At 40.3% G+C, this 25,916-nt stretch overlaps 3 protein-coding genes and 1 non-coding gene across 4 annotated transcripts; 1 reads left to right on the top strand and 3 right to left on the bottom strand.

Annotated features, from left to right (window-relative positions):
- The first annotated feature begins 1,845 nt into the window (after positions 1-1,845).
- LOC112730134 (uncharacterized) lies at positions 1,846-6,561 on the top strand. The gene is made up of 2 exons (XM_025780240.1): positions 1,846-4,071; positions 4,237-6,561. The coding sequence occupies exons 1-2, from the start codon at positions 1,846-1,848 to the stop codon at positions 6,559-6,561; spliced, it is 4,551 nt and encodes a 1,516-aa protein (XP_025636025.1).
- A 6,138-nt stretch (positions 6,562-12,699) lies between these two features.
- On the bottom strand, positions 12,700-12,807 carry LOC112731641 (small nucleolar RNA R71). The gene has a single exon (XR_003167412.1). It is a non-coding gene; the product is annotated as a small nucleolar RNA R71 (small nucleolar RNA).
- A 6,455-nt stretch (positions 12,808-19,262) lies between these two features.
- Positions 19,263-21,628, bottom strand: LOC112727543 (zeatin O-glucosyltransferase). The gene is made up of 2 exons (XM_025777335.3): positions 20,195-21,628; positions 19,263-19,676 (listed from the first exon to the last, which is right to left on the bottom strand). Exons 1-2 carry the CDS (start codon positions 21,570-21,572, stop codon positions 19,558-19,560), a joined length of 1,497 nt encoding a protein of 498 aa, XP_025633120.1. The 5' UTR covers positions 21,573-21,628; the 3' UTR covers positions 19,263-19,557.
- Positions 21,629-21,972: 344 nt separating this feature from the next.
- On the bottom strand, positions 21,973-22,770 carry LOC112730133 (uncharacterized). Its single transcript, XM_025780239.1, has 2 exons — positions 22,089-22,770; positions 21,973-21,977 (listed from the first exon to the last, which is right to left on the bottom strand). The coding sequence occupies exons 1-2, from the start codon at positions 22,768-22,770 to the stop codon at positions 21,973-21,975; spliced, it is 687 nt and encodes a 228-aa protein (XP_025636024.1).
- Between the last annotated feature and the right edge of the window lie 3,146 nt (positions 22,771-25,916).

The following is a 25,916-nucleotide window of genomic DNA, read 5'->3' as shown; positions in this document are numbered from 1 at the left end:
CTAATCACAAAAGTTGCTGGTCCCTAGCATTGCTGTTTAGAATATTACAATTATTGTATGTTATTATCAAATCACTTCTAATAAAAAAAAAAGTAGTTAATAATATCACTACTTTATTGTATGTTACGTTATAACTTTTTTTTTCTATTCACCAAAAAAAAGCACTTCTAATAAAAAAATTTCATAAAAGATAAAATAATGAAATGAAAGGTAATTTGACAAAATCACTCTCTTATATTAAAACCTGATAAAAAAAAAAAAAAGGCATCTATCGAAAATTTAGTAATAATAGAAAAATATTTTGATGAAAGAAAGATATTGATGAGTGATATGTGAATTGTAGTAATAAAATTATTTATACATATGAAATATTATTGCTGCGTTATAATAATTTAAAAGATGAACATTTCTTTTTTCTGAATGGTAATTGATTTACCAATTACCAATAGTCTTCTAAAACAACCTACAAAATGATGCCATCTTAAACAATGCAAGAGGGGACTAAATCCTCCACTCTCAATTTGGCTCGCTAATTTTGTGACACCATTCCCATGTAGTCATATACGTAAGTTTTTTTGGATAAAAATATGATGATTTTTAAGGATAAACTATGTACGTAATGCGATTGATTTAATAATGGAAGTTGATGCATCATCGGATAAGCGGTGACGTTAGGGTGACGTCTAAGCAGTCCTCGCCGGAGCCTTCATGATCTTTGCATAGTGGCTCTACGACGAAGAGGAGGACACCGGTGGTGACAGGTCAGGTTCAGATGAAGACGGGGCAAGTGTGTACACGTGGCGAGCAGTTATTGGTGAGCTCAGTACAGATAGTGACTGAAAGATGGCGATGTAAAGCCATGTTTGCTGGTAGAGATGAGAGCAAGTAGCTAGTGGGGGATCGATTTTTTCTTTTTGGATTTTGTAATACAATAATTGTTATTTCTTTGCCCTACTCCCAGGTACTTTCTTGACGTTATGCTTTTTTTTTTTTTAAACCTCTACACCGGCTGATGTAAAGAAATAAAGAATATGTATACTGTTAGAAGAAGGAACGACGGGCCGCGCGTATGGAGAGAGAAAGTTGGCGAGGTGTTTTTACAATGCTCGACTACAGCAGAGAGCACTGGTTTTTTATGCAGTTCGGTTTGATTGATTCTCACCGATTTTTCTCTTGAAACGGTCTTGGTTTTGGATTGAACCGGATTAGAGTCTGATTTATTAATTTTTCAATCTAACCGATCAATTCAATTTAGTTTTTACAACTATGGTTTCATATTTTTCGAATAAATTGCCTTATCATGTGATGCGTACCACGCCATAATCGGCATGGAGGTTCAGTTGCAGACTGACCTTAAAAATCGGAACCAAGTAGAACAGAACAAACAAACTTTATAAATTATCTCCGAAACTGAATACACCACTCAATCACGTCTCTTCACAAGATATCCATAACGGCACTTGACCAGGAATATCGGAACTAACAAGGAGCTCACCAGCAAACTCGAGGAGCCTATAAATCTTACCCCCCTGATTCAGAAAGGGCAGGTTCCACATTCACTTCTAGTTATTTACTCTTTATTCATTAATTATTCTCCCACTTACTTGAGCGTCGGAGTGCTTTGTGCAGGTGCTCCCGCCGCCGTGTTTCAGAAGGCCGAGGTTAAACTCACATTGTTACTCGAGGACAACATATAATCCAGCCACGCATCCAAGTGCTCGGCCGGAGATCATCAACCTCGGTCATCACAGACGGAACATTTGGCGCCCACCGTGGGGCCAATCTAACCCCACTTTATTCCCACTCTCTTTTCTTCTCTTACGCAGGACCCATTAATTTGAGGACATGGCTGACAATGGAGTCCCTCAACCCAGTCAGGCCGAACTCATGGTCCAGCTGGCCGAACTACAAGCAGAAGTCAAGAGATTAGCTGAGCTATCCACGCAGAACAGCAAGCAAGAGGAAAACAACTCCAAAGGTCCAACCCAAGGTCGAGCCGATCTAATCTGTGCCAACCCCCCCAAGGAAAAGCTGACCTTGGACAACCCGTTTTCCGAGGAGATCACAAACTACCAAATGCCAAAACATTTCACTCTCCCTTCCTTTCTTGAGCCGTACAAGGGGATTGGTGACCCCCGGGCTCACCTAAAGAAATTTCAATCCATGATGTTTTTTAACGGACCTAACAATGACCCTGTGCTTTGCAGAGCTTTCCCTACTTACCTCGATGGGGCTGCCCTGTTATGGTTCTCGAAATTGTCTGCAGGATCAATCTCCTCTTTCGAGGAATTAGCTAGGTCATTCATCGACTATTTCGCGGCAGCTCGGATTTATGTGCATGGATCGGACTATCTCAGCACCATTCGCCAGGGCCCACAAGAAAGCTTGAAGGACTACATGACCAGGTTCACAGACGCCACCATGGAAATACCTGACCTGAACCCAGCCATCCACCTACATGCCCTCAAGGCTGGTCTCAGGCCCGGAAAGTTCAGAGAAATCATCGCAGTGACTAAGCCAAAAACACTAGACGAGTTCCGCGAAAGAGCAGCGGGGCAAATGGAAATCAAAGAGCTTCGGGAAGCCGACAAAACAGAAAGGAGGCCGAGAAAAGAGGATGACAGATCTTCCAGGCCAGCAAATGCTAAAGACCTCGGCAGATCATTCAAGCTCACTCCGAAGTTCGATAACTATACCAAATTCAACACAAAGAGAGAAAGGATAATAAAAGAAATACTCAATGCTAAAATCATAAAACCACCTACCAGGGCGGGAAGCTACCAGGATCAGAGATTCGTTGATAAAAGCAAACATTGTGCCTTCCACCAGAAATATGGCCACACGACCAACGAATGTGTGATAGCCAAAGACCTCCTCGAGAGATTGGCGCGGCAGGGCCTCCTCGACAAATACATTGAGGGTAGAAAACACAGAGAAAATAACAAGGAAGAGCGACAACAAACCTCAGCCAATAAAGACACCAACAAGTGGCCGAGCAATAACCCCCCCAAAGGCATCATAAACTGCATATCTGGAGGATTCGCAGGAGGGGGTGAGACGATCTCAGCAAGGAAACGAAGCTACCGTGCCATGTTAGCAATCGAAGAAACAACGCTACCAAACAACAAGGACATACCTGACTTAGAAATCACATTTAACCAAACCGACATATGCTCGGCTGTTCCAAATTCGGACGACCCGGTGGTAATATCGATCCAAGCCGGCGACCTTCTGGTAAGGAAAGTCCTTTTGGACCCAGGTAGTAGTGCAGATGTTCTCTTTTATTCTACTTTCTTAAAAATGAATCTATCTGAAAAACTAATACAGCCCTCGTCCGGAGAATTAGTAGGGTTCTCTGGCGAGAGAGTACCAATCAAAGGTTACATATGGCTAAGGACGACGATGGGAAACAACCCATTATCAAAAACCTTAGACGTACAATACCTAATAGTTGATTGCCCCAGCCCCTACAATATTATCCTCGGACGACCTGCCCTGAATATGTTCAGGGCAGTCATATCTACTTATCATCTGTGTGTTAAGTTTCAGGCGCAAGACAGCAAGATAGTGACAATACATTCTGATCGACAACAAGCTCGGCAATGCTACAATGCTAGCTTAAAAAAATCGGACATAAGCCACAAACAAAGGGAGGTCCATGCAATAAATGGCACAGAAATCTTATCCCTGGCCGAGCTTGATCCTCGAGGAGATACCCAGGAAAGACCTCAACCAGCAGATGAGCTACACAAGATCCAGCTAACTCAAGTCCCGGGACAGGTGACTTACATCGGCCAAGCACTAATAGGACAACAGAGATCGGAATTGATAAAGTTACTACAAGACTATGCTGACTTGTTCGCCTGGACCCCGACAGATATGCCTGGCATTAGCCCAGATATCATCTGCCACAAGCTAGCCACTAACAAGACATGCCGACCCATAGCCCAGAAAAAGCGAAACCTCGGCACAGAGAAGTCAAAAGCGGCCTTAGAAGAAACAGAAAAGCTCCTCAAAGCCAACTTCATCAAAGAGATCCGTTTCACCACATGGCTCTCAAACGTGGTAATGGTAAGAAAAAACTCAGGTAAATGGCGCATGTGCGTCGACTTTACAGATTTAAACAAGGCATGTCCCAAGGATGCTTATCCCCTGCCATGCATCGATAAACTTGTAGACAACGCCTCAGGTTTTAACAGCTTGAGCTTCATGGATGCATACTCTGGGTACAACCAGATTCTAATGCATCCAGAAGACCAAAGCAAAACAGCATTTATAACTGAACATGGTAATTTCTGTTATAGAGTTATGCCATTTGGCCTTAAGAATGCAGGTGCAACCTACCAGCGTCTGATGGACAAAGTATTCCGACACCAAATAGGTCGGAATATTGAAATCTATGTGGACGATATGGTCGCCAAGTCCACTGAAGATCGGTCACACTGCGACGACCTCAAGGAAATATTTGAACAGATCCGAGCATACAATATGAGATTAAACCCAGAAAAGTGCGCCTTTGGAGTCCAAGGAGGGAAATTCCTTGGATTCATGTTGACTTCAAGAGGGATCGAAGCAAACCCCGAGAAATGCAAGGCTATACTCAACATGACAAGCCCCAGGACGATAAAGGAAGTACAACAACTAGCAGGACGGATAGCCGCCCTCTCCCGATTCCTACCCGCGGTCTCAAGTCGGTCACATCCATTCTTCCAGACGATCTTAAAAAACAAACGATTTCAATGGACACCAGAGTGCAAAACCGCGTTCGCCGAGCTAAAGACCCTTCTATCATCACCTCCCGTACTACAAAGACCTGAGGTCGGCAAGCCTCTATATCTATACCTATCCATTTCCAATCATTCCATAAGCTCGGCCCTTGTCACTGAGACAGGAAGGATCCAACAGCCAGTATACTTCGTCAGCAGAGTAATGCAACCAACGGAACAGAGGTACCCGAAGATAGAACAGCTCGCCCTGGCACTCGTAGTCACAGCAAGAAGACTAAGACACTATTTCCAAAGCCACACAATAGTAGTAAGAACAAATCACCCATTGAGGCAAATATTAACAAAACCAGAGCTGGCAGGACGGTTGACCAAATGGTCAATTGAACTCTCAGAGTTCGACATTCAGTTTCAGGCCAGATCGGCCCTCAAGGCACAAGTCCTCGCCGATTTCATCACGGAGATGACCCCAGGCGATCACATTGAAACATGGGAATTACACGTGGATGGAGCGTCAAGCCGAGAAGGGAGCGGGGCCGGCATAATCTTAAAAGAGGGAAATAAAGTGATAGCCGAGCAAGCCCTCCAATTTCACTTCTCGGCAAGCAACAATCAGGCCGAGTATGAAGCCCTCATAGCGGGACTCAAGCTCGCCCTAACCCACAAAGCGACGAACTTAACAGCACATTGCGATTCCCTCCTAATGGTCCAACAGATCCGAGGAGAATTCCAGGTAAAAGATCCCTTACTAGAACAATACTGGCTCATAGCAAAGGATCTAATTTCAAACTTTAGTTCATTCACCATATTACACGTACATAGAGAACAAAATGTCAGGACAGACATACTATCTAAACTCGCCGCCACCAGGGCGGACACGCAAACATCAACATTATCACAGCACACACTCACAAAACCGAGCATTGAACTATTATGTATCGAACACATCAACCACCTCCACGATTGGAGGAAACCTTTCCTTGAATACATATGTACAGGTACGGTGCCCAGAGACGAGCTCCACCCTCAACAGTTTAAACGTAAGGCAAGCTTCTACACGAGAATATCAGGGGAGCTATACAGACGAGGTTTCTCACAACCATTACTAAGATGCCTAGACCAAGACCAGGCCAGAGAAGTAATGAACGAAGTCCATGAAGGAGTATGTGGGAACCACATAGGAGGACGAGCTCTCGCTGCAAAAATAATCCGAACAGGATATTATTGGCCGACCATGAAGAGAGATTGCATAGCAAAAGTCAAAACATGTGACAAATGCCAGAAACACGAGGCGATCTCAACCAAGCCAGCCGAAGTACTACACAGCATGGAGGTAAGCTGGCCTTTCTACAGATGGGGACTTGACATCCTCGGCCCCTTCCCAACAGCACCAGGACAGGTAAAATTTCTTTTGGTATCCATAGACTACTTCTCAAAATGGATAGAAGCGCAACCCTTAGCAAAGATAACAGCTGAAAAGGTACGATCTTTTATTTGGAGAAATATAATATGCCGCTTTGGGATACCAAAAGAAATAATATCAGACAATGGTAGACAATTCACAGACAATAAGCTCGGTTTATTTCTAAAAAATTTCAATATTCAACATCGTTTTAGCTCGGTAGAACACCCACAAACTAATGGGCAAGCCGAAGCTGCTAACCGAGTTGTGTTGCAGGCAATAAAGAAGAAGCTCGACAACGCAAAGGGAGAATGGGCCGAGCTCATTCCCGAAGTACTGTGGAGTTACAACACCACAATACATAACACTACAGGCGAAACACCCTTCAAGTTGGTCTATGGCTCAGAAGCACTGATCCCCATTGAGGTCGGATAACCGACGTTAAGAATCGAGTTGTACGACGAACAACAAAACCTAAGAGCCAGGAGCGTCGAGCTTGACCTAGCCGAAGAGGACAGGGAAATCGCCGCTATCAAACAAAGGGCCCAGAAAAGAATAATAGAAAGAAAATACAACAGGAAGGTGATTCCGAGGATATTCAACAAAGGCGACCTTGTGCTCAGGCGAACAGAGGAAGCCAGAAGACCTCCAGCTCATGGCAAACTCGCCGCAAATTGGGAAGGCCCCTTCCGTGTTACCCAAGTGCTCGGCAAGGGGGCATATCAACTCCAAACATTACAAGGCAATGCCATCCCAGGAAACTGGAACATCTCATCACTCAAAATGTATATGTCATAGTTTGTACAAAATGCGAATGAAGGTACTCTTTTTCCTCCTTAGAGCTTTTTTCCCAACGAAAGGGTTTTGCCTAAGGAGGGTTTTAATGAGGCCGGACGCCCCCCGAATCCAAATAAAAGCGGTAAATTCTTTTCAAATAAAGCCTGACAATGACAAAATATAACAAAGCAAAAACACTTACTATAAATATAATATTATATTATCAAACTGGCCTGAAACATCGGCCAAATACCACCACCTAATAGTCAAACCGGCCTAACGTCGGCCAAATACCATACAAAGTTCAAAAAACTAACAGTCTAGAGCTCAGACAGTCAAAACAAAAGCCACAAATACAAACAAACTAAGAAGGAGCATTCTCATCGTGCTCCTCCACAGTACCATCCACAACTAACTTTCCACCTACAACTATCTTTGTAATATCGAGCTTATCACAATCAAAATTAGGGGCTAACAGGGCAATCTGACTCACAGCACGATCAAAACCATAAGAGAACATCTCCATCCCAGCCTCCTCTAGCTCATGAACACGGGAAGTAAGCCGACCTTTGGCCACGTCGTGCTCCATAACTTCAACTTGCAACAAACGGATTTGATCTCTTAAACGAACCACCTCATCCTCAGCTTCTTTCGCTTTAGCCACAACACTGGTAGCAACATCTTCCTTTTCCTTTACAGCCTTCTCCAAATCAGCAATCCGAGCTGTATATGACTTCTCCATGGAAGAGACCTTGTTCACAGCTTCTTGCTGATCAGCACCAACGCACTCAACAGTCCGACCAACGCAGAGTAAGCGAGAAGCAACCACCTACCGAGCATCCGTAGTATGAGAACAATACAAAAGATTGAAAGAACAAGAAACACAAACAAAACATACCTGAACAAATTTACCGAGCGCTTCCATTCCAGCTCGGCGCGTCATAAGCATGTCCCCAGGATACTGCGAGGCCCTATCAGAAAGCTCCGCAAAATTAAACTGTTCGTTCCAAAGGGAGTGCGAGCTAGAACCAGCAATGAAGCCATGAAGCTTTTTCTGCTGATCAAAGCAACTCCGCCACCACCTACAACCTCACGATCACCTTCGGAAATAACCTCTAAGGAAGTATCGTCTCTCTTCCTTTTAAATGAAGACGCAGGATGCGCAACAGACGAGAAAGCCTGCTCGCACGCATCCTTCCGATCACCAGCACTCCCAATCCCTTTCTCCTTTTTCTTACTCAAGAAAGATTGCAGCTTGTTCGGATCCAACAAGGGAACTCGGCCACCTAAAAGAAACCACCAAATGTCAGACAAACTCGGCAAATGCCCAATACTTAATAACAAAACACCAAAAACATTACCTATGTAAGCCCTAAGACCCTCATTATCACCCAAATCATATAAACGCAAAATTTCAGGGATGGACAAGCATTCCCCAGCAGCAACACTCTCCACAATAAAGTTCATCACAAACTCCTCTTCCTCACTCCTCTCAGAAGCCTCGAGGATCTAAGTCGGTTCAGAACACCAGTAGAGAGGAAATTTCTCGCTCAACTCACCATCCAAATAGAAAGGGTACTCAGACTCAGCCGAGCGGACTTTGACAAAAAGAGATTTGAAGTTCTTGGAAGATGACTTATAAAGAAGGAATACAGACCGACCCGGTGATGAGCGGATAATTTATACGCTTTTTGACATTGTTTTTAGTATGTTTTTAGTAGGATGTAGTTACTTTTAGGGATGTTTTCATTAGTTTTTATGTTAAATTCACATTTCTGGACTTTACTATGAGTTTGTGTGTTTTTCTGTGATTTCAGGTATTTTCTGGCTGAAATTGAGGGACTTGAGCAGAAATCAGATTCAGAGGTTGAAAAAGGACTGCTGATGATGTTGGCTTCTGACCTCCCTGCACTCAAAGTGGATTTTCTGGAGCTACAGAACTCGAAATGGCGCGCTTCCAATTGCGTTGGAAAGTAGACATCCAGGGCTTTCCAGCAATATATAATAGTCCATACTTTGGCCAAGAATAGACGACGTAAACTGGCGTTCAACGCCAGCCTTCTGCCCAAATCTGGCGTCCAGCGCCAGAAAAGGATCCAAAACCAGAGTTGAACGCCCAAACTGGCACAGAAACTGGCGTTCAACTCCACAAATGGCCTCTGCACGTGCTACACTTAAGCTCAGCCCAAACACACACCAAGTGGGCCCCAGAAGTGGATTTATACATCAATTACTTACTCATGTAAACCCTAGTAGCTAGTTTATTATAAATAGGACCTCTTACTATTGTATTAGGCATCCTGGATTGTATTTTGATCCTGTGATCACGTTTTGGGGGCTGGCCATCTCGGCCATGCCTGGACCTTCACTTATGTATTTTCATACGGTAGAGTTTCTACACTCCATAGATTAAGGTGTGGAGCTCTACTGTTCCTCAAAGATTAATGCAAAGTACTACTGTTTTCTATTCAATTCTTCTTATTTCTCTTCTAAGATATCCATTCGCACTCAAGAACATGATGAAGGTGATGATTATGTGTGACGCTCATCACCATTCTCCCCTATGAACGCGTGCCTGACAAACACTTCTGTTCTACATGAATTAAGCTAGAATGAGTATCTCTTAGATCTCCTAACCAGAATCTTCGTGGCGTAAGCTAGAATGATGGTGGCATTCAAGAGAATCCGGAAGGTCTAAACCTTGTCTGTGGTATTTTGAGTAGGATTCAATGATTGAATGACTGTGACGAGCTTCAAACTCGCGAGTGCTGGGCGTTGGTGACAGACGCAAAAGGAGGGTGAATCCTATTCCAGCATGATCGAGAACCGACAGATGAATGGCCGTGCTGTGACAGAGCATGTGAGCATATCTTTCACTGAGAGGAGGGGATGTAGCCACTGACAACGGTGATGCCCTTGCATACAGCCAGCCATGGAAAGGAGTAAGACAGATTGGATGAAGATAGCAGGAAAGCAGAGGTTCAGAGGAACGAAAAGCATCTCCATTCGCTTATCTGAAATTCCTACCAATGATTTACATAAGTATCTCTATCTCTATTTTATTATATATTCGAAAACACCATTATCACTTTATATCGGCCTGACTGAGATTTGCAAGGTGACCATAGCTTGCTTCATACCAACAATCTCCGTGGGATTCGACCCTTACTCACGTAAGGTATTACTTGGACGACCCAGTGCACTTGCTGGTTAGTTGTATCGAAGTTGTGACAATTATGAATTAAGATCAGAGCACCAATCTTTGGAGCCATTACCAGGATTTGTTCGAGCCTGGAGATCACAATTTCGTGCATCAAGTTTTTGGCGCCGTTGCCGGGGATTGTTTGAGTTTGGACAACTGACGGTTCATCTTGTTGCTCAGATTAGGTAATTTTCTCTTTGTTTTCTTTTCAAAAATTTTTCAAAAATAATTTCAAAAATCTCTCAATTGTTTTCGAAAAAAAAAATGTTTTCAAAAAATAAATTATTCTATGACTTCCGAATTTTTAAGAATGAATTCTAGTGTTTCATGAAGCATGTTGAAGCCTGGCTGGCTGTAAGCCATGTCTAACTTTTTGGACTGGGGTTTCAACTTGCCATCACAAATGAAGAGATTTTCACACACTGAGTTGCTCTATACATGAAAAGTATCCATACCTGCTGAAGCTTGGCTGGCCATTGGCCATGTCTAGTGTTTTGGACTGGAGCTTTCATTGAAAGCTTGGCTGGCTAGTGAGCCATGTCTAATTCCTGGACTGAAGCTTTAGACTAACATGGCAAGATTCCTGGAATTCATATTAAAAATTTTGGAATCCTTATTTTTCTTTTTCAAGACTATTTTCGAAAAATATAAAATAAAAAAAAATTTAGAAAATCATAAAAATCAAAAATATTTTTGTGTTTCTTGTTTGAGTCTTGAGTCATGTTATAAGTTTGGTGTCACTTGCATATGCATCTTGCATTTTTCGAAAATATCATGCATTCATAGTGTTCTTCATGATCTTCAAGTTGTTCTTGGTAAAGTCTTCTTGTTTGATCTTGATTATTTTTTGTTTTGTGTCTTTTCATGTTTATCATATGCATTCTTGAATTCTTAGTGCATAAGCATTAAAGAATTCTAAGTTTGGTGTCTTGCATGTTTTCTTTGCATTAAAAGTTTTTCAAAATTGTGTCTATGATGTTCATCTTGACATTCATAGTGTTCTTGGTGTTCATCTTGACATTCATAGCATTCTTGCATGCATCACATGTTTTGATCTAAAAATTTCATGCATTGCATCTTTTTAGTGTTTTTGTCTCTCATCATAAAAATTCAAAAATCAAAAAAATATCTTTCCCTTTTTCTCTTATCAAATTCGAAAATTGAGTTGACTTTTTCAAAAATTTTTAAAAATCAAATTGTTTCTTATGAGTCAAATCAAATTTTCAATTTGAAAATCTTATCTTTTTCAAAATCTTTTTCAAAAATCAAATCTTTTTCAAAATTCTTAGTTATTTTCGAAAATTCCAAAAATATTTTTCAAAAATCTTTTTCTTATTTTTATATCAAATTTTCGAAAATAACATAATCAATTAATGTTTTGATTCAAAAATTTGAAGTTTGTTACTTGCTTGTTAAGAAAGATTCAAACTTTGAGTTCTAGAATCATATCTTGTGATTTCTTATGAATCAAGTCATTAATTGTGATTTTAAAAATCAAATCTTTTTCAAAAACTAATTTCTATCGTATCTTTTCAAAAATATCTTCTTATCTTATCTTTTTCAAAAATATCTTTTAAAAATATCTTTTCTAACTTCCTAACTTCTTATCTTTTCAAAAATTTGTTTCAATTAACTAACTAACTTTTTGTTTGTTTCTTAACTTTTTCAAAACTACCTAACTAACTCTCTCTCTCTAATTTTCGAAAATATCTTCTCTCTTTTTCAAAAACTTCTTTTTAATTAACTAATTATTTTTAATTTTTATTTTTGATTTCAAAAATTTTCGAAAATTACTAACATTTTTCAAAAACCATTTTCGAAAATCACTAACTCTTTTTCAAAAATATTTTCGAAAATTTTCCCTCCCCCATCTTACTCTATTTATTCATTCATATCCTAACATCTCATTTCACCTCTCTTCCATCCTTACAGTTGTGTTTCTTCCATTATATTACATTCTTTGTCTCCCCCTCTTCTTCCACTCACACAGGAATCCCTATACTGTGGTATAAAGGATCTCCATTATTATTATTATTTTTCTGTGCCTTCTTCTTTGTCATATGAGCAGGAGCAAGGATAAGAACATTCTTGTGGAAGCAGATCCAGAACCTGAAAGGACTCTGAAGAGAAAAATAAGAGAAGCTAAAATACAACAATCCAGAGATAACCTTTCAGAAATTTTCGAACAGGCAGAGGAGATGGCAGCCGAAAATAATAATAATGTAAGGAAGATGCTTGGTGACTTTACTGCACCTAATTCCAATTTACATGGAAGAAGCATCTCCATTCCTGCCATTGGAGCAAACAACTTTGAGCTGAAACCTCAATTAGTTTCTCTGATGCAGCAGAACTGCAAGTTTCATGGACTTCCATCTGAAGATCCCTTTCAGTTCTTAACTGAATTCTTGCAGATATGTGATACTGTTAAGACTAATGGAATAGATCCTGAAGTCTACAGGCTCATGCTTTTCCCTTTTACTGTAAGAGACAGAGCTAGATTATGGTTGGATTCTCAACGCAAAGACAGCTTGAACTCTTGGGATAAGCTGGTCACGGCTTTCTTAGCCAAGTACTTTCCTCCTCAAAAGCTGAGCAAGCTTAGAGCTGATGTTCAAACCTTCAGACAGAAAGAAGGTGAATCTCTCTATGAAGCTTGGGAAAGATACAAACAGTTGACCAAAAAGTGTCCTTCTGACATGCTTTCAGAATGGACCATCCTGGATATATTCTATGATGGTTTATCTGAGCTATCAAAGATGTCACTGGACACTTCTGCAGGTGGATCCATTCACCTAAAGAAAACGCCTGCAGAAGCTCAAGAACTCATTAACATGGTTGCTAATAACCAGTTCATGTACACTTCTGAAAGGAATCTTGTGAGTAATGGGACGCCTATGAAGAAAGGAGTTCTTGAAATTGATACTCTGAATGCCATATTGGCTCAGAATAAAATATTGACTCAGCAAGTCAATATGATCTCTCAGAGTCTGCATGGAATGCAAGCTGCATCCAACAGTACTCAAGAGGCTTCTTCTGAAGAAGAAGCTTATGATCCTGAGAACCCTGCAATAGCAGAGGTAAATTACTTAGGTGAACCTTATGAAAACACCTATAACTCAACATGGAGAAATCATCCAAATTTCTCATGGAAGGATCAAAAGCCTCAACAAGGCTTTAATAATGGTGGAAGAAACAGGTTTAGCAATAGCAAGCCTTTTCCATCATCAACTCAGCAACAGACAGAGAACTCTGAACAAAATGCTTCTAATTTAGCAAATCTAGTCTCTGATCTATCTAAGGCCACTATAAGTTTCATGAATGAAACAAGGTCTTCCATTAGAAATCTGGAAGCACAAGTGGGCTAGCTGAGTAAAAGGATCACTGAAATCCCTCCTAGTACTCTCCCAAGCAATACAAAAGAGAACCCAAAAGGAGAGTGCAAGGCCATTGACATAAGCACCATGGCCGAACCTGTAAGGGAAGGAGAGGACGTGAATCCCAAGGAGGAAGACCTCCTGGGACGTCCAGTGATCAATAAGGAGCTTCCCTTTGGGGAACCAAAGGACTCTGAGGCCCATCTAGAGACCATAGAGATCCCATTGAACCTCCTTATGCCCTTCATGAGCTCTGATGAGTATTCCTCTTCTGAAGAGAATGAGGATGTTACTGAAGAGCAAACTGCCAAGTTTCTTGGTGCAATCATGAAGCTAAATGCCAAATTATTTGGCATTGATACTTGGGAAGTTGAACCTCCCTTGTTCATCAATGAACTAAGTGATCTGGATCAACTGACATTGCCTCAGAAGAGACAGGATCCTGGAAAGTTCATAATACCCTGTACCATAGGCACCATGATCTTTAAGGCTCTGTGTGATCTTGGTTCAGGAATAAACCTCATGCCCCTCTCTGTAATAGAGAAACTGGGAATCTATGGGGTGCAAGCTGCTAAAATCTCACTAGAGATGGCAGACAGCTCAAGAAGACAGGCTTATGGACAAGTAGAGGACGTTTTAGTAAAGGTTGAGGGCCTTTACATCCCTGCTGATTTCATAGTCCTGGATACTGGAAAGGAAGAGGATGAATCCATCATCCTAGGAAGACCTTTCCTGGCCACAGCAAGAGCTGTGATTGATGTTGACAGAGGTGAAATAGTCCTTCAATGGAATGAGGACTCCCTTGTGTTTAAAACTCAAGGATCTCCCTCTGCAACCATGGGGAGGAAGCAGAAAAAGCTTCTCTCCAAGCAGAGTCAACCAGAGCCCCCACAGTCAAACTCTAAGTTTGGTGTTGGGAGGCCACAACCAAACTCTAAGTTTGGTGTTGAACTCCCATATCCAAACTCTAAGTTTGGTGTTGGAGAGTCTCAACAAAGCTCTGCACATCTGTGAGGCTCCATGAGAGCCTACTGTCAAGCTATTGACATTAAAGAAGCGCTTGTTGGGAGGCAACCCAATGTTTATCTAATTCTTTTTTTTATTGTTTTTCATGTTTTCTTAGGTTCATGATCATGTGGAGTCACAAAATAAAAAAAAAAAAAATTCAAAAACGGAATCAAAAACAGCAGAAGAAAAATCACACCCTGGAGGAGCATCTGTCTGGCATTCAAACGCCAGAACAGAGCATAGTTCTGGCGCTGAACGCCCAGAATGGGAGCATCCTGGCGCTGAACGCCCAGAACAAGCATGGTTCTGGCGTTCAACGCCAGAAATGGCAGCAAATGGGCGTTGAACGCCCAAAATGGGCACCAACCTGGCGCTGAACGCCCAGAGTTGTGTGCAAGGGCATTTTGCATGCCTAAATTGGTGCAGGGATGTAAATGCCTTGACACCTCAAGATCTGTGGACCTCACAGGATCACCTCAGGATCTGTGGACCCCACAGGATCCCCACCTACCTCCACTCACTCTCTTCTCTCTTCTCAATCATCCTCTATTCCCAATAAACACTCTTCCCTATTAACTCTTTACCACTCACATCCAAACACCCACTTTCCTTCAAAATTCAACATCTCTTTCCCACCCAATCCCACCCATATGGCCGAATACACATCTCCCTCCATCTCCTCCATATCTTCTTCTTATTCTTCTATTCTTTCTTCTTTTGCTCGAGGGCGAGCAACATTCTAAGTTTGGTGTGGTAAAAAGCATAGCTTTTTTGTTTTTTCCATAACCATTGATGGCACCTAAGGCCAGAGAAGCCTCTAGAAAGAGGAAAGGGAAGACAAAAGCTTCCATCAAGGGTCTATAGCTCAGTGGTAGAACATTTGACTGCAAATCAAGAGATCCCTGAGATACCTCAGGGGATACATTTTCTTCCACACAATTATTGGAAGCAACTAAGGGTGGAACATCAAGAGCACTCCATCATCCTTCATGAAATCAGAGAAGATCTAAAAGCAATGAAGGAGGAGCAGCAAAGACAAGGAAGAGACATAGAAGAGCTCAAGGACATCACTAAGGTGGACTCATTCCTTGTTCTTACTTTCTCTGTTTTTCATTTTCTATGTTATGTGCTTATCTATGTTTGTGTCTTCATTACATGATCATTAGTAGTAGTAACTATGTCTTAAAGTTATAAATGTCCTATGAATCCATCACCTCTCTTAAAAAAAAATGTTTTAAATCAAAAGAACAAGAAGTACATGAGTTTTGAATTTATCCTTGAACTTAGTTTAATTATATTGATGTGGTGACAATGCTTCTTGTTTTCTGAATGTATGCTTGAACAGTGCATATGTCTTTTGAAGTTGTTGTTTAAGAATGTTAAATATGTTGGCTCTTGAAAGAATGATGACTAGGAGACATGTTATTTGATAATCTGAAAAATCATAAAAATGATTCTTGAAGCAAGAAAAAGCAGCAAAGAACAAAGCTTGCAGAAAAAAAATAGAAAAGAAATAGGCGAAAAAAAAAATTAGAAAGAAAAAGAAAAAGCAAGCAGAAAAAGCCAAAAGCTCTTAAAACCAAGAGGCAAGAGCAAAAAGCCAATAACCCTTAAAACCAAAAGGCAAGGGCAAATAAAAAGGATCCCAAGGCTTTGAGCATCAGTGGATAGGAGGGCCTAAAGGAATAAAATCCTGGTCTAAGCGGCTAAACCAAGCTGTCCCTAATCATGTGCTTGTGGCGTGTAGGTGTCAAGTGAAAACTTGAGACTGAGCGGTTAAAGTCAAGGTCCAAAGCAAAAAAAGAGTGTGCTTAAGAACCCTGGACACCTCTAATTGGGGACTTTAGCAAAGCTGAGTCACAATCTGAAAAGGTTCACCCAATTATGTGTCTGTGGCATTTATGTATCCGGTGGTAATACTGGAAAACAAAGTGCTTAGGGCCACGGCCAAGACTCATAAAGAAGCTGTGTTCAAGAATCATCATACTGAACTAGGAGAGTCAATAGCACTATTCGAAATCTGAAGTTCCTATAGATGCCAATCATTCTGAACCTCAATGGATAAAGTGAGATGCCAAAACTATTCAAGAGGCAAAAAGCTATAAGTCCCGCTCATATGATTGAAGCTCTGTTTCACTGATAGTTTGGAATTTGTAGTATATTCTCTTCTTTTTATCCTATTTGATTTTCAGTTGCTTGGGGACAAGCAACAATTTAAGTTTGGTGTTGTGATGAGCGGATAATTTATACGCTTTTTGACATTGTTTTTAGTATGTTTTTAGTAGGATCTAGTTACTTTTAGGGATGTTTTCATTAGTTTTTATGTTAAATTCACATTTCTGGACTTTACTATGAGTTTGTGTGTTTTTCTATGATTTCAGGTATTTTCTGGCTGAAATTGAGGGACTTGAGCAGAAATCAGATTCAGAGGTTGAAAAAGGACTGCTGATGCTGTTGGATTCTGACCTCCCTGCACTCAAAGTGGATTTTCTGGAGCTACAGAACTCGAAATGGCGCGCTTCCAATTGCGTTGGAAAGTAGACATCCAGGGCTTTCCAGAAATATATAATAGTCTATACTTTGGCCAAGAATAGACGACGTAAACTGGCGTTCAACGCCAGCCTTCTGCCCAAATCTGGCGTCCAGCGCCAGAAAAGGATCCAAAACCAGAGTTGAACGCCCAAACTGGCACAGAAACTGGCGTTCAACTCCACAAATGGCCTCTGCACGTGCTACACTTAAGCTCAGCCCAAACACACACCAAGTGGGCCCCAAAAGTGGATTTATACATCAATTACTTACTCATGTAAACCCTAGTAGCTAGTTTATTATAAATAGGACCTCTTACTATTGTATTAGGCATCCTGGATTGTATTTTGATCCTGTGATCACGTTTTGGGGGCTGGCCATCTCGGCCATGCCTGGACCTTCACTTATGTATTTTCATACGGTAGAGTTTCTACACTCCATAGATTAAGGTGTGGAGCTCTGCTGTTCCTCAAAGATTAATGCAAAGTACTACTGTTTTCTATTCAATTCTTCTTATTTCTCTTCTAAGATATCCATTCGCACTCAAGAACATGATGAAGGTGATGATTATGTGTGACGCTCATCACCATTCTCCCCTATGAACGCGTGCCTGACAAACACTTCTGTTCTACATGAATTAAGCTAAAATGAGTATCTCTTAGATCTCCTAACCAGAATCTTCGTGGCGTAAGCTAGAATGATGGCGGCATTCAAGAGAATCCGGAAGGTCTAAACCTTGTCTGTGGTATTTTGAGTAGGATTCAATGATTGAATGACTGTGACGAGCTTCAAACTCGCGAGTGCTGGGCATTGGTGACAGACGCAAAAGGAGGGTGAATCCTATTCCAGCATGATCGAGAACCGACAGATGAATGGCCGTGCTGTGACAGAGCATGTGAGCATATCTTTCACTGAGAGGAGGGGATGTAGCCACTGACAACGGTGATGCCCTTGCATACAGCCAGCCATGGAAAGGAGTAAGACAGATTGGATGAAGATAGCAGGAAAGCAGAGGTTCAGAGGAACGAAAAGCATCTCCATTCGCTTATCTGAAATTCCTACCAATGATTTACATAAGTATCTCTATCTCTATTTTATTATATATTCAAAAACACCATTATCACTTTATATCCGCCTGACTGAGATTTGCAAGGTGACCATAGCTTGCTTCATACCAACAATCTCCGTGGGATTCGACCCTTACTCACGTAAGGTATTACTTGGACGACCCAGTGCACTTGCTGGTTAGTTGTATCGAAGTTGTGACAATTATGAATTAAGATCAGAGCACCAATCTTTGGAGCCATTACTAGGATTTGTTCGAGCCTGGAGATCACAATTTCGTGCATCACCCGGAAAGCTACTGAAACAAACCCACAACCCCTTACGAACCCCCTTTGCCTGAAAAAAGGAAAAGAATAAAGACAGCGAACAAGGGAAGGAGAGGAATTCCATCAGACATTGAAATGCGCGAAAGAATGCCCAAGAATTTGGGTGCAACTGTGACGGAGCACAGTTTAGCTGAGTAAGGACGTCACACTCAAAAGAAGAAAAGGGAAACTTCACTCCAAGTTCAACCATGCATGGAGTATACATATAAAAATACTCCCAGTCACCCCTCCTCTCACAAACCCTATCACTACTAGAACAGGGCTGAAACTCGACAACGACGCCAGAACCCCCCCTCACGAAATCTATGCCCCTCAAATCAGAAAGGGATTCAACGCTGATGAAGGAAGATGAACGTGTCTTCACATCATCTTGGACCCAGTGATATGGGTCGTCTTCCCTATCCTCAATAGCCTTCAATTTTTCTTTCAATTTCTCTCCCGCCATGACAGAGTATGCAGAAACGAACAGTCAAAGAAGAGTCAGAGAACGTTTACCTTTCGAAGACATAGCGAAGATTTGAAGACTAGGAGCAACACAGCGTAATTTCCAAAACAATGAAAATAACTATTATTGCAAGCCCACTAACAAAGTGGGTAAATTAATTCATGCCCACTAACAAACGTGGAAACCGAAACGGCAATAATGGGCAATAAAAGATGACACGATTCGCGAAGAGACAAGTAAAACCCTTTTCAAATTTTTTCAAAACAAAACCTAGCCACGTATGAAAAACAAAAAGCTCGCCTACCGACCTATACGGAACGCTAGCCGACCTGGGGGGCTATGATGCGTACCACGCCATAATCGGCATGGAGGTTCAGTTGCAGACTGACCTTAAAAATCGGAACCAAGTAGAACAGAACAAACAAACTTTATAAATTATCTCCGAAACTGAATACACCACTCAATCACGTCTCTTCACAAGATATCCATAACGGCACTTGACCAGGAATATCGGAACTAACAAGGAGCTCACCAGCAAACTCGAGGAGCCTATAAATCTTACCCCCCTGATTCAGAAAGGGCAGGTTCCACATTCACTTCTAGTTATTTACTCTTTATTCATTAATTATTCTCCCACTTACTTGAGCGTCGGAGTGCTTTGTGCAGGTGCTCTCGCCGCCGTGTTTCAGAAGGCCGAGGTTAAACTCACATTGTTACTCGAGGACAACATATAATCCAGCCACGCATCCAAGTGCTCGACCGGAGATCATCAACCTCGGTCATCACAGACGGAACATCATGCATGAAATTAAAGCCTTTGTTCTCTAAATAGACAAAAAAAATTCACGTGTGAATCTGAATATAGTTGTCGGTAGAAATACACTTTTTATTTTTAGTATTGAAAAAGAAGGTGTGCTTTACTGTATTATAACTTATAAGAACAAAAAGTGTATCACAAAATTGTTAGAAGAAATATGAGAATTAGATAATTAACATTTGAAGGTTAAATTTGTGTTTATGAATTTTTTATTATTTTAAAATAAAAAATCTGAGATCACAAATCTAACACTTCAATTTATGTACCTAAAAAATTCTATTATATAATTTGACCTTTAAATTTTTTTCTCCATATTAAAAAAAAAATACACTTAACTTATCCATAACAGTAGATACGTTTCATCCATTTCTAAAAAACTTAGCCATAGAAATATTAGAGATAATTGATATAAGTTTACATGTTAAATGACAAATATAAGGTTTAGAAAATTTAAATGGTAAAAAGATTCATGTTATCTAGAGATATGAGCAATGAAGGAATCCATTTCCCGTCTTGAAAACCCACCTTCATCCATGGATTCAAGAACGGCATCTCTCAGCTTCAATGCTGTCTTTCTCATCTCATCACCTTCCTTTGATGCCATCAAAGTTCTCACAGCTTTCTCAACCTCGGAAGCAGTAACCAACGCATCCCTTTTGGCCCAATCCTTAACAACCAAACCAATCTTCAACACTTGCGTTATCAAAAGCATGTTCCTTGGTTGGTCAGAGTGCATAGGCCATGCCGCAATTGGCACCCCCATTGTTATGCTCTCCATGGAAGAGTTCCATCCACAGTGACTCATAAATCCTCCGGTTGAATTGTGCCTTAGAATCTCCAATTGTGGAGCCCAATCTCTTATAACCAACCCCATCCCTTCAATTCTCTCTTCAAATCCGTCAGGGAGAATGTATCTCCTGACTTGGCCGTCGAAAATGTCCCCTTTGTCTGCATCTCTCAGCACCCATATGAACTTCTTCTTGCTCTGTTCCAACCCAGTTGCAATCTCTTTGATTTGTTGCTCCGTCAATGATGTTGTTGTCCCAAAAGAGATGTATATAACTGAATTTGGTTCTTGCTTATCAAGCCACTCAATTATGATGTCCTTTTCCTTGCAACTTTTCTTGCTGGGGAATAAAGGGTTGAATGGCCCCAGAGCAAAATGCTTAATATTTTTGTTGTTGCCAGGGAACTGTTCTATCATCTCCATATAAGGACCTTCAATGGCTCTGCTTGTGTTGTGGATGAACCCATTACTCAATGCAAAGAATTTGACTTGTTCTGTAATGAAGTCCATTATTTCTTCCGGGAAGCATCCTTCTAAAGAAGCAGCTTCGGTAATATGAACACCAAAACTTTCAATATTCGGATTATTGTTTTGCATGAGATCCAGCACAAGGTACAATGCAAAGCAAAACGCAGAGACACTCTGAAAAGTGTAGTTCTCTGCGTTTGGTATGTCCGAGGCATCTTGTGCCACAGACGACATTAGCGAGTCGTGGATCACTACGACCCTTTCGTGCTTGCACGAAAGGGATCGAAGAAGTGATGCCACAGGCTCGCGAAGATTTGAGGAAGAGTAAAAGGTAGGAATTATGTGAGATGGGAACATGATTTGTTGGTTAGGGTTTGTAGGAGGAGAAGGAAAAGGAGGGACTTCAAAGTCATGGAAATGGAGGTTGGAAATGGAGTTTGGGTCCCAACCTTGAACACGAAGTGTGGCTTGGCGGTTGTGTGATTTTGTTCCAACGTAGTGGACGGGTATGTTGTGTGATATGATTAGGCGTGAGAGATGGAGAAGCTGGTTGAGGTGGCCTTGTGCTGGGAAAGGTATCATCACAACAACAACTTGGTTTTGATTATGAACATTATTATTGTCATAGATTTTGCCACTGGAAGCCATTTTTCAAGTTTGGGCTGTAGGGGTTGATGCTTAGGTGGCTACTATGTAATGTACATATAAAGCATACTAGACTTTATTAATATTTATAATTTAAAAATCACATTTTTTTTTTATTTATTTTATGAAAAGTGGAAAACGACATTTGAACTTTATTCGGGGTAGTATCGATAAGATATACTTTATCTTCTATAAAATGAGTGTTTATTTTGCTAAATTAATTTTCTATAAACAGTTATTCATTGAACCTTTTTATCAGTTAGGTTCATATTTCGATTTTTTTTAAATAAATAAAAAAATATTTTATTTATTAAAATAAATAATTTATAAAATAATTTCAAAAATACTTAGTATGTCTTATCTCGTTTATAGTGTAAACGAGATAAGTTTACACATATATCATTTATACTGTAAACGAGATAAGACATGCAAATGATACGTGTATATCTTGTTTACACTGTGTAAACTTATCTCGTTTACACTGTAAACGAGATAAGAGTGGGATCGGCCTATATATACATATCGTTGACAGCAACGTTTCGCGCTCCATTTCCAACCTTTCGACCACTTTTTCCTCTCTTCTACCCTCAAGCATTGCATTGATACACTCCGAAAAATTCGTTGTCATGTGACCGAATCGGCAACCACTGCCGTAATGTTGTAGCCATATTTCTTTGTTGAACGTACCAGCCCAGTCCGCCATCTCTCGCGACAAACCTCTCAATGCATCTATGTACCACTCGTACCCAACCTTGCTTGGACTATAAGTAGCGTTTATGAGGTATCGCTTGCCCTCGGCGGACTGGAAATGAGACATGAAATTTATGGCCAAGTGTCTAACACAATAAGCATGAAACGCCCTGAGAGGATGCCAACCACTATCATCGGCCCTCAGTATAGCCTTGATCGCCTGAAATCTATCAAATATAATCAACAAGCCTTCTTGTGAGGTGATATGTCGTCTCAAATTAGTCAGGAAGAAAGACCATGACTCCATACTCTCAGACTCTACAATTGCAAAAGCAATAGGAAGAATATTACTATTGCCGTCTTGTACCACTGCAATAAGCAACACACCGCCATATTTTCCATACAAATGTGTGCCATCGACAGAAACAAACGGCTTAAAATGCTTGAAAGTCTTAACACATGACGGGAAAGTCCAAAATATTTTGTCGAACATGCTATAGTTACGAACCATAAGGTGCCCATCATAGTAAGGTAAGGCCCTAAATTCACATATTGTTTCGGGACAACAACTTTGCAGTGCTTGTAGCAACTTTAGCACCTTGTTGTATGACTCCTCTCAGTCCTTGTATATCTGCGCAATTGTATTTTGCTTCGCCATCTAGACTTTTCTATATGACAGTTTGAAGTGATAGATTTGCCGAACTGCACCCTGTAGGACAGGGATGCTGACGGATGGCTTAGACTGTATCAACGGCAAGATGACAATGCAGAAGAGGGGTGCTGTCCAACTGTCGATGATCTTGGGACATGGTGGGTGCTAAACATGTATGTGCTCCACTAACTCGCCGAACCTCCCTAACAAAATAAAACATTCATGGTTAAAAACTACACCAGATATAACAATCATAAATGAGTAAATACGCCATAATTAAACTTGACCTCACCAATATCCAAGGTTCTATCGGAGAGCTACGTGGAGACTCCTGGGACATCCAGCTGCAGATTGGCGGCAATGCACATGGTACTTTAATAAGTCCGATTCAAAAACTCGGTACTCAGCACTTCTGTGAATGTTGTAGTTCTTCACACTCGGCACTACTGCATCTCTGTTTTTGAATATGTGGGTAACCTGAAACTCCACACCACCGACTAGGTTGTTATCGTCTTTTTCGGTGTTGAAAAATGGAGATTTCTCATGCATCGCTGATGAGCGAATATTTTATACGCTTTTTGCCATCATTTTCACATAGTTTTTAGTAGTTTTTATTTAGTTTTTATTAAGTTTTTATAGGTTTTAGTGTTAGAATCACATTTTTGGATTCTACTATGAGTTTTTGTATTTTTGGACAATTTCAGGTATTTTCTGGCTGAAATTGAGGAGCTAGAGCAAAAGTCTGATTCAGAGACAGAGAAAGCACTACAGATGCTGTCCGGATCTGACCTGCCTGCACTGGGAAGAGCTTTTCTAGAGTTACTGAAGTCCAAATGGAGCTCTCTTAACGGCTATGAAAAACTGACTTCCAGAGCTTGCCAGCAATATATAATAGTCCATACTTTGCTTCGGATTAGAAGGCCCAAAACTAGCGTTCAACTCCAGCTACCTCCCCCCTTCCAGGCGTCCAGCGCCCAAAAGATCAGAGACCAATGTACAAACGCCCAAAGAGGACCCTCTAGCTGGCGTTCCATGCCCAAGAGACCTCATAGCACGTGGATCTCATCAAAGCTCAGCCCAAATACTCACCAAGTGGGCCCCAGAAGTGAATTTTAGCACTAAAAAGACTATTCTACCCTTACTAGTCATTTGTTTAGTATTTAAGGGATTTTATTTATGTAATTCAGGAGATCGAACACACCTTGAACACCATTCAGCCATTATTTTCATTTTACATTGTATTTTACCTTCAATATGAGTTTCTAAATCTCCTAGGTTGAGGAGAGGAGTCCTGTTGAGTCCTATGAATTAATAAAAGTAATACTGTTTTCTCTTCGATCCGTGTTTGATTAATTCTAAGATGTATATCCAATCTTCATCGTGGTGAATAGAATGATCTAACAAATTAGCTCTGTTCATCACATTAAGACGAACGTGCCTGACAAATACTCGCGTCTACTTGGGTTTAGAATGCATCTTTCATCGGATAAGGACGAACCAACAGCTATGTTTATACATCTCTCAGACAGCTAATCCACAACTTCGTTGGGGACTTCTCGAGACATCAGTTCAGCTAATTTTCGGGGAGATTAGGATCTCTGTGGTAGAGGCTAGAACCAAAGGTGCAGCATTCTCTGATCCAGAAGATCTGACCTTGTCTGTGGCGTTTTGAGTAGGATCATTAAGGAGAATGAACTGTATAAGCTTCACGCTCAATCAGAATGGATCCACACTAAATCTGAGGTTCAGATCCATTGAAGAAATCACTCACAAGAAAAGAGAGCAGTAATACCAGAGTTAATTAAGAAAGACAAAGCAACTCCAATCCTTTACCTTATCCTTATCACTGATTTCCATTTAATTTACAGAGTATCTTTATTAATTATATGTCTTCATAGTTTCATGATCATCATAATCCAACAACCTTCTGATCTGCCTGACTAAGACCTGCAAAATAACTATAGCTTGCTTCAAGCCAACAATCCTCGTGGGATCAACCCTGACTCGCTCAGGTATTACTTGGACGACCCAGTGCACTTGCTGGTACTACTGTACGAAAGTGTGGGGATCGTATGCACCAAGTTTTTGGCGCCGTTTCCGGGGATTGTTTGAGTTTGGACAAACTGACGGATTATCTTGCTCCCTAGATCAGGTAATTTTTATTTTATTTGAGTCTTTTATTTTTATTTTCTTCTTCTATAATTTTCGAAAAATCATTAAAATCTTTTTCTAAAATATTTTTCTTTTCTTTGTTTAATTTGTGTTCTTGGTATTGAGTCTTCCATGTTCTTGTTTCCTGTTTTTCATTCCCAAAAATTTTAAAACTCTTTCAAAAACCTTTTTCATACAGTTTAATTTTGAGCATCCTTAGCTTTCTATTTGAGAGTCTTTGTTTGTGTTCTTGATTAAATCTTTTATTTTATTCCTCTCTATCTTTTCAAAAAATTTAAAAAGCTTTTCAAAAATATCTTTTTATTTTCCTTATTTAATCTTTGTTCTTAGTTTGAGTCCTTTTGTTTATGTTCTTGTTGAGTCATGCGTTTTCTTTGAGTCCTGTTTTCTAAAAATTTTCAAAAACAGTTTCTTTGGTTAAATCTTGTGTTAAGTCTTTATGTTTGGTGTCTTCTTGTTATTTTTCTTTTAATTTTCAAAAATTTTTTTTTGGTTTTCTAAAAATTTTAAGTTTGGTGTTCTTTTTATGTTCTTGTGTTCTTTGAGTCTTTAAGTTTTGTTCTTTGTGTTCTTGTTACTCTTTAAAGTGTTCTTCCGTCTTTTTTGTGTTTTGATCATAAAATTTTTAAGTTTGGTGTCCCCTTGTGTTTTCCTCCAAAATTTTCGAAAATTAGGGGTGCTAGATCTAAAAATTTTAAGTCTTGTGTTATTTGTGTGTTTTTCTCTTTCATCATAAAATTCAAAAATAAAAAATATATTTTCTAACTTAATTTTAACATAATTTTCGAAAATAACAATAAAAATTCAGATTTTCAATTTTTAATTCTTATCTT

The sequence above is a fragment of the Arachis hypogaea genome, chromosome 12, assembly GCF_003086295.3.
Source record: "Arachis hypogaea cultivar Tifrunner chromosome 12, arahy.Tifrunner.gnm2.J5K5, whole genome shotgun sequence".
Taxonomy (NCBI): Eukaryota; Viridiplantae; Streptophyta; class Magnoliopsida; order Fabales; family Fabaceae; genus Arachis; species Arachis hypogaea.
The sequence above is the reverse complement of the archived record's forward strand: the minus strand, read 5'-3'. Positions and strand labels throughout refer to the sequence as shown.

Excerpts from the sequence above, each read along its gene's own strand:
- LOC112730134 (XM_025780240.1), top strand. The coding sequence starts at position 1,846 with ATGGCTGACAATGGAGTCCCTCAACCCAGTCAGGCCGAACTCATGGTC. Across the intron at positions 4,072-4,236 it reads GGCTCTCAAACGTGGTAATG|ATTCTAATGCATCCAGAAGA; the intron begins GTAAGAAAAAAC and ends GGGTACAACCAG.
- LOC112727543 (XM_025777335.3), bottom strand. The coding sequence starts at position 21,572 with ATGGCTTCCAGTGGCAAAATCTATGACAATAATAATGTTCATAATCAA. Across the intron at positions 19,677-20,194 it reads TCTTGAATCCATGGATGAAG|AGAACAAAGGCTTTAATTTC; the intron begins GTGGGTTTTCAA and ends TTGTCTATTTAG.
- LOC112730133 (XM_025780239.1), bottom strand. The coding sequence starts at position 22,770 with ATGGTTCGTAACTATAGCATGTTCGACAAAATATTTTGGACTTTCCCG.